The sequence below is a fragment of the Boleophthalmus pectinirostris genome, unplaced genomic scaffold, assembly GCF_026225935.1.
Source record: "Boleophthalmus pectinirostris isolate CB_2022bp ecotype Guang Dong unplaced genomic scaffold, ASM2622593v1 HiC_scaffold_8, whole genome shotgun sequence".
Classification (NCBI taxonomy): Eukaryota; Metazoa; Chordata; class Actinopteri; order Gobiiformes; family Gobiidae; genus Boleophthalmus; species Boleophthalmus pectinirostris.
The window spans coordinates 35,969,041-35,976,987 of record NW_026571515.1 but is presented as its reverse complement, the minus strand read 5'-3'; the positions used below and the strand labels follow the sequence as shown (position 1 = coordinate 35,976,987).

The 7,947-nt window shown below is 44.1% G+C and overlaps 2 protein-coding genes across 2 annotated transcripts; both read right to left on the bottom strand.

The window, feature by feature from the left end:
• Positions 1-25: 25 nt before the first annotated feature.
• Positions 26-3,845, bottom strand: LOC110154012 (tubulin alpha-1C chain-like). The gene is made up of 4 exons (XM_020917947.2): positions 3,690-3,845; positions 1,582-1,804; positions 1,116-1,264; positions 26-1,044 (listed from the first exon to the last, which is right to left on the bottom strand). Exons 1-4 carry the CDS (start codon positions 3,690-3,692, stop codon positions 70-72), a joined length of 1,350 nt encoding a protein of 449 aa, XP_020773606.2. The 5' UTR covers positions 3,693-3,845; the 3' UTR covers positions 26-69.
• Positions 3,846-4,506: 661 nt separating this feature from the next.
• Positions 4,507-6,830, bottom strand: LOC110154010 (tubulin alpha-1B chain-like). Its single transcript, XM_020917944.2, has 4 exons — positions 6,714-6,830; positions 5,875-6,097; positions 5,649-5,797; positions 4,507-5,581 (listed from the first exon to the last, which is right to left on the bottom strand). Exons 1-4 carry the CDS (start codon positions 6,714-6,716, stop codon positions 4,601-4,603), a joined length of 1,356 nt encoding a protein of 451 aa, XP_020773603.1. The 5' UTR covers positions 6,717-6,830; the 3' UTR covers positions 4,507-4,600.
• Between the last annotated feature and the right edge of the window lie 1,117 nt (positions 6,831-7,947).

Sequence of the window (7,947 nt, the reverse complement as noted above, 5' to 3'; positions counted from 1 at the left end):
CAACAAAAGTACACAGGAGACTGAAAATGAACAGATGAGCTTTATTCAAGATTTCAGGAATGAGCATGTCTAATATTCTTCCTCATCTTCATCGTCATTCACACTGTCTGCGCCCACCTCTTCATAATCCTTCTCCAGAGCAGCCATGTCCTCTCTGGCCTCGGAGAATTCCCCCTCCTCCATGCCCTCTCCCACATACCAGTGCACAAAGGCTCTCTTGGCGTACATCAGGTCAAACTTATGGTCGAGACGTGCCCAGGCCTCTGCGATAGCAGTGGTGTTACTCAGCATGCATACGGCCCTCTGCACCTTGGCCAGGTCTCCTCCAGGGACCACAGTGGGCGGCTGGTAGTTGATGCCCACCTTGAACCCAGTAGGACACCAGTCCACAAACTGGATGGAGCGCTTGGTCTTGATGGTGGCGATGGCGGCGTTCACATCTTTGGGCACGACATCTCCACGGAAAAGGAGACAACAGGCCATGTATTTACCATGACGAGGATCACATTTAACCAGTTGGTTTGCAGGTTCAAAACAAGCGTTGGTGATCTCGGCCACAGAGAGCTGCTCATGGTAGGCCTTCTCAGTGGAGATGACTGGGGCGTAGGTGGCCAGAGGGAAGTGGATACGAGGGTAGGGCACCAAGTTGGTCTGGAACTCTGTCAGATCCACGTTGAGGGCTCCGTCGAAGCGCAGAGAGGCTGTGATAGAAGAGACGATCTGGCTGATGAGCCTGTTGAGGTTGGTGTAGGAGGGGCGCTCAATGTCCAGGTTCCTGCGGCAGATGTCATAGATGGCTTCGTTGTCCACCATGAAGGCGCAGTCGGAGTGCTCCAGGGTGGTGTGGGTGGTCAGGATGGAGTTGTAGGGCTCCACCACAGCAGTGGAGACCTGGGGGGCGGGGTAGATGGAGAACTCCAGCTTGGACTTCTTGCCGTAGTCAACAGAGAGACGCTCCATGAGCAGAGAGGTGAAGCCGGAGCCGGTGCCCCCTCCAAAGCTGTGGAACACCAGGAAACCCTGGAGCCCTGTGCACTGGTCGGCCTGTGGACACACAATGTTTGAAAAGGAGCCCACAGTGACACACACACACTCAGCCTTCACACGTCTCTCACCAGTTTGCGGATCCTGTCCAGCACCAGGTCGATGACCTCCTTGCCAATGGTGTAGTGACCACGAGCGTAGTTGTTGGCAGCATCCTCCTTCCCGGTGATCAGTTGCTCTGGGTGGAACAGCTGTCGGTAAGTTCCACTGCGGACCTCATCTGTGAGGAATAGAAATCATTCCAATTATTCAAGAGCAGACGCTGAATAAGCCTTAAGTGTTACACTGAGCTTTAGGGAAAACTAAGCTCAGCTGTAATGCAGTCACAGACCAGCAATAACAGGTAAAACCTGTGCTCATGGTTTGTAATATAGACAATGCACAAGGCTGGTCACCATGGAGACAAGTGGTGCTTTGCCCTTCAGACAAGCTCCATAGTGCACCTTTAAGATCACTTACTGTGAGCAGTTCAAAATCTCACCCTTGTCTTACATATGTGTCTATTGTAAAGATATGTAGAGCAGTTCCAATACACACCAATGACAGTGGGCTCTAGGTCCACAAACACTGCTCTGGGCACATGTTTGCCAGCCCCAGTCTCGCTGAAGAAGGTGTTGAAGGAATCGTCTCCTCCTCCCAGAGTCTTGTCACTGGGCATCTGTCCATCCGGCTGGATTCCATGCTCCAGACAGTACAGCTCCCAGCAGGCATTCCCAATCTGCACTCCAGCCTGACCCACATGGACAGAGATGCACTCACGCTGAGGAGAAAAAAAAAAATGCGTAGGTCAGAGTGAAGTACACAACTTGAACGGCCATCAAAATTACCAAGAAGCTACACAACATGCAACTCTTTCCAAAAAAATAATAAAAATAAATAAATTTTACTGAAAATTATTACAATTCAGGAGCAGTGCCACATATTTTTAGTTGGAGTTGTTTTGGGGGCTTTGGGGGTGCACACTTAACATGTCAATTTAGAGCCTTTTATGGTTACAAGTGCCCAAAAAAACATTGTTTGCTTTGCCATTTAAGGTTCAAATATTGGCCCCTATAGTGATTTTGACCCCAATAGACTTCTTGTTTTATTGTAGTTTCATTTTGAACACTTTGTGGTTGCCATTTGAAGATTTGTACATGAAGATTGAAAGCCCTATGAAAATGGGGCATAAATCTTTGGGAGATATAGGGGAGGCAAATGCCTTGTTGTAAGGCCAGAACCTATGCGCAAGTAAAAACTGACAAAAAAAAAAAAATCTGTAAAAAAAGGGTGAGGCAACAGTAAAATATCATTAAGAAGTTTGTTATGATTGAAGTTCATTGGATCGTCAAAGATTTCCTTCAGTCATCTCACATGTTACAGCAAGCAATTATATGAACAGACTCTTTCTATGTAAACTTCAAATAATCTCTGAAATAAGCAGTGACGGTCAGTGACTGTTTCCTTTTTAATTAAGGGCTTAAGTTGCTGGATAGTCATTTCTGTCTAGATCTAGTAAATTTAGTTAAGAGTCTAATCCAATGCAATAGACTAGTGGCCCTTGAACATGTCACACCAGACATCACCTTGTTAAATATGGAAACATGGCTCATCTGGCTTCTCAGATACCACCTAAACTTCTTGTTAAAACTGGTCTAAAACAGAACTTGAATGTGCTCAACACTGGGCTACATTATGGGTAAACTGGCTATGAAGCTGATCTAAATCACACTAATCTGATATTAATTACCAATGCCCACATAACATTTAGATAATTAAATGTCTAAAATGGAAGAGGATCCTGATTACCAAAAGTCGTCCAAGTGCCACCGGTAAAACATACCAGTTTGACAACCACTGCAACAGGTGACATCATATCAGTAAGGAAAGAGCCAGACGTGTGGTTTACCTACTGTACGGGGGAGGAGTCAGTTGTAACGGATTCTGGCGGCAAATCTAGCCTGTGCCCTATGGTTTGTATACGGTCTATGGCCCTATGTAATTTCACAAGGCGCAGTGACCATGGCTAATTGGGTCAACACTGGTAATTATACCAGGAATCGATTCACGAGATTCACTCGCATGATTAATATTATCAGGGACAGTCCCAGTTCTGAGTCCTGTGTCCCCTGTCCCAGCAAATTTATCCAAAACTAGTTATTTGTGCCTGTTTTATACAAGAAATGTCCTAGATGTCCCCATTTTTGACCAATCTAATCCCTGCCAACAGTAAAGAGACATACATTGTCATTTGTTTAGCTAAAATACAGAAAAGCGGTTTAAAAATGACCAAAACAAAGAAAATGTTACTATACTGACACACGTTAGTCATGAATGGGCCGAGTGTAGAACGATTTTCCTTAATTATTACACACTTGTTTCACGATTTTATTATTATCAACCACCAGAAACCGGGGTTCTCCCAGTTTCGGATTTTGAAAATCTGGTCACCCTAGAGTTTTTCTGGTTCATTGTGAAGTAAAATTGTGTAAATTAAGGATTTGTAGACCAAAACTGCCCGCTGTGACCTAGATATAAAAGTAAAGAAGACTTTGAATGAATCAAAGAACCGGTCCAGACTAGTACTTAAACCACGTGCGTCAGGGACAATGTTGATTTTAACAAAGTCTTGGCAGAAAATTGGACAAACATTTAGAAATACTCACCATGGTTAGTCGATAAAGATGAAAACAAAGGTATGAACAGAAAAAAAGAGCAGCAAAAGTTAACTCTCACAGCAGAGAACCCAATGCGTCCCGAGTAAGAATTGACTGTGGATGAGCGCGAGGTAGGTCGTTTTTATATCGTTTGCGTCAGGGAAGAGAAAGCGCAGGAGCAGATTGGCTAGTGAAGTCACGTGTCCTTTGTCTCATTGGTCCAAAGTTCAAAAATCAAAATTGTGACAGGACATATTTCAGAATGAGGCAACTTGTGTCAAGAGAGTTAACGAATATCTAAGTCTGCGCACGCTATTAATTAATTAATTAATTAATTAATTAATTTGGGCAATTTGTTTAGTTTATTCTTAGTAAAGTCACCAGCTATTTGTGCACCCAACTTAATATAATCATTCAGAAAATCAAATAGTATAGCAAGCCTAAGCATAAAAAGCATATTTTGTTTATCCTCAAACATACATATATATATATATGTTTTTTTATGTTTACAGGCCCAACCGCAATCTTTACAATGTTTTGAACAAGCATACTAGCGCAGCACAAACGGTTGGCCTAACTCGTCTCAAATAAACTTGTTAATCTCTGGAAAGGAAATTGTCAAGGTTATAGGCAAAAACACTAACCCTAACCCTAAAAAAAAAAAAAAAAAAGGAGCAAATTTGAATGTGGACTAAAACTGATTCACTTCTGCACCACTAGAGTGCACTCATGTACCATTCTCATACTAGTAAGTCACAGCTGCCCCAGATAACCCACTTATGTGTCAAGGTTTATAAAATAAATTGATAGACATTTGAGAAGGAACTTAATTCAGGCTTCATATTTATTGAAAATACATTTCACAATGTGAAAATGTGTGGCTTAAAGATGGTTTATGCATAAGATGATTTCATCCGAGCCTAATACTCCTCTCCCTCCTCGTCGCCTTCTCCATCTGCAGAATCGATGCCCACCTCTTCATAATCCTTCTCCAGAGCAGCCATGTCCTCTCTGGCCTCGGAGAACTCCCCCTCCTCCATGCCCTCTCCCACATACCAGTGCACAAAGGCCCTCTTGGCGTACATCAGGTCAAACTTGTGGTCGAGACGTGCCCAGGCCTCTGCAATAGCAGTGGTGTTACTCAGCATGCACACGGCCCTCTGCACCTTGGCCAGGTCTCCTCCAGGGACCACAGTGGGCGGCTGGTAGTTGATGCCCACCTTGAACCCAGTGGGACACCAGTCCACAAACTGGATGGTGCGCTTGGTCTTGATGGTGGCGATGGCGGCATTCACGTCTTTGGGCACAACATCACCACGATACAGAAGACAGCAGGCCATGTATTTACCATGACGAGGATCACATTTCACCATCTGGTTAGAAGGCTCAAAGCAGGCATTGGTAATTTCTGCTACAGTTAGCTGCTCATGGTAGGCCTTCTCAGCAGAGATGACTGGGGCGTAGGTGGCCAGAGGGAAGTGGATACGAGGGTAGGGCACCAAGTTGGTCTGGAACTCAGTCAGATCCACATTGAGGGCTCCGTCGAAGCGCAGAGAGGCTGTGATGGAGGAGACGATCTGACTGATGAGCCTGTTGAGGTTGGTGTAGGTGGGGCGTTCGATGTCCAGGTTCCTGCGGCAGATGTCGTAGATGGCCTCATTGTCCACCATGAAGGCGCAGTCGGAGTGCTCCAGGGTGGTATGGGTGGTCAGGATGGAGTTGTAGGGCTCCACCACAGCAGTGGAGACTTGTGGGGCGGGGTAGATGGAGAATTCCAGCTTGGACTTCTTGCCATAATCAACAGAGAGACGCTCCATGAGCAGAGAGGTGAAGCCGGAGCCGGTGCCCCCTCCAAAGCTGTGGAACACCAGGAAACCCTGCAGCCCTGTGCACTGGTCAGCCTGTGGGCACACAATGTTTAAAGAGGAGCTCACAGTGACATACACTCAGCCTTCACACGCCTCTCACCAGTTTACGGATCCTGTCCAGCACCAGGTCGATGATCTCCTTGCCAATGGTGTAGTGACCGCGAGCGTAGTTGTTGGCAGCATCCTCCTTCCCAGTGATCAGCTGCTCTGGGTGGAACAGCTGCCTGTATGTGCCAGTGCGCACCTCGTCTGTGGAGCACAATCAGTTAAACATGAGTCACATTTGGGCCCTTACAGGCTCCACACTGCATTTATTGCACATTTACCAATGACAGTGGGCTCCAGGTCCACAAACACAGCTCTGGGCACATGTTTGCCAGCCCCAGTCTCGCTGAAGAAGGTGTTGAAGGAATCGTCTCCTCCTCCCAGAGTCTTGTCACTGGGCATCTGTCCATCTGGCTGAATCCCATGCTCCAGACAGTACAGCTCCCAGCAGGCATTCCCGATCTGCACTCCAGCCTGGCCCACGTGGACAGAGATGCACTCACGCTGAGGAAAAAAAAAAAAAAGTTAAAGCACTTTACTTTTTATCAGCTCCCTCAATCACACGCTCAGCATTTAACGCAGGATCCAGTGACAGTCTAAAAGTGGCGCCTGAGAAGGGGCTCTTTGTGCGTCACCGATGAGAACATCATGACTAGTCACTTGACGCATAGCTAACGGTCATTTACGCGCCGAAAAAAAACTTAAGACAAAAGATGTAATTTACACTCTTACTGCGGTCAAACAAATACATTTATTGTCCAAAATTACTTTAATAACGTATATTTGGGAACTTAAAATTTTATAAAGTTGTATTCAAAGGTTTCTAATTCAAATGGGGGGATGTTAAAAAAAAAAAAAAAAAAAAAGAGGAACTTCTCTCCAGACTGTGACTTGATCATCGAAAATAGGTCACGCTGAAACTTCGAATTAAACCACATTAAAAGCACGAATAAATAAAAAATATCAAATTAATTAACGCTAATTAGACGTTACTTTTTAAACTTTTTATCGCTGCATGGGTACCACGTGATGACACCGGACAAAAGAAAAGATAACTTTGCCGAACATATAATTTATCATGAAAACTGTGCCTAAACATTACAATATGTCAAATACTCACCATGTTTGCAAAGGATGTTGGTAAGTTTAGGATGTGATGGAGAGAAAGAGAAAGCTGAAGCAACTCTCACAGCTAGGCCTTTAAGCGGTCCCGTGCAAGTCGTCAATGGAATTTTTTCACTAGGCGGGGCAATTTATAAGCTCTCATCCCCGGCGGAAAGTACCAGCAAAATCTGATTGGCTAAACTCCGACATGTGACTATTTTCTTTCTTTCTATTGGTCTAAAGTGTAACAGTCATTCTTTGGTGATGATGGCACAGATGCCGGGCTAAAAGGACTGACGCACACCCAAGTTTTACTCAAAATATTAGTCCTGTTTTGTCTCAAACATATTACTGAGAGCGTTAGTGAAGAAAGAAATCATAAAATGACCAGACCGACGTTAAAGCTATATGTTAAAACAAGTATGAGACAATTGTGCACGATATTTAGCTCAAAACAGCTACTGAAGACCTTGCAGTGAACCGTGAACCGACTGTGACAAAACGCAATTTTAAGTGGAATATTTCTGTGTTCACGTTTATTGTAAGGAATTTGGTGAGCTCAGGATCGGCCTATAACAGCCCTTGATTTGCGTTATTTCTGGCAGCCTAAATTTATTTTTATTAAAGGTCCTTTATTGCACAAAACACTCTTGTGTGCTTTTAGCCATGTTACAATGTTGTTACCTTCTCAAAAACATATCTGGAGTCATGTTTTGTTTTATTCACACATGTTTGAGTAACCCTGCATCATTAGTCTGTCTACATCTTCAAAAACGCTTTCAAAACGCTCTGTTCCACTTTATGATGCCATGAAGCGGTAGTTTTCACGGTTACAGCTCCTTTTACCTTTACCTTTACCTTTAGTTCAGTAGAGACTGGCAATTCCAGGGATGAAATTATTCAAATGACTCCAGTGAAGGTGTATGGGGTTTAAAAACAAAGTGGAGCACTTCCTGTATTACCACATGGTATCACAAGGTGGAACCTAGTGCTTTCAGTTTGGCAAAACTTAGCCTAAATATGCAGTTTGTTGAAGCAAAACACAGTTAAGGAGTTTTTGATGAGGAAACAATTACTTTCCATCATAGATCAGAAAATGGCATAATGGAGGCCCTTTATGTTTGAATAATATGGAATTTCTGATATACCTGGCTCAGTCCTGGTTTAGACATTTTTTGGTATGGTCCAGAGTGGATCTTTTAGTCCTGGTTTAATTTTGATTGTCTATTAGTCAGTTTGATTATTTGTTT

What these genes read in the sequence shown, in the direction of transcription:
- LOC110154012 (XM_020917947.2), bottom strand. An exon ending in CCTAGAGCCCACTGTCATTG is followed by an intron (nt 1,265 to 1,581) that starts GTGTGTATTGGA and finishes TATTCCTCACAG; the next exon opens with ATGAGGTCCGCAGTGGAACT. An exon ending in TGGACAGGATCCGCAAACTG is followed by an intron (nt 1,045 to 1,115) that starts GTGAGAGACGTG and finishes GTGTGTCCACAG; the next exon opens with GCCGACCAGTGCACAGGGCT.
- LOC110154010 (XM_020917944.2), bottom strand. An exon ending in CCTGGAGCCCACTGTCATTG is followed by an intron (nt 5,798 to 5,874) that starts GTAAATGTGCAA and finishes TGTGCTCCACAG; the next exon opens with ACGAGGTGCGCACTGGCACA. An exon ending in TGGACAGGATCCGTAAACTG is followed by an intron (nt 5,582 to 5,648) that starts GTGAGAGGCGTG and finishes GTGTGCCCACAG; the next exon opens with GCTGACCAGTGCACAGGGCT.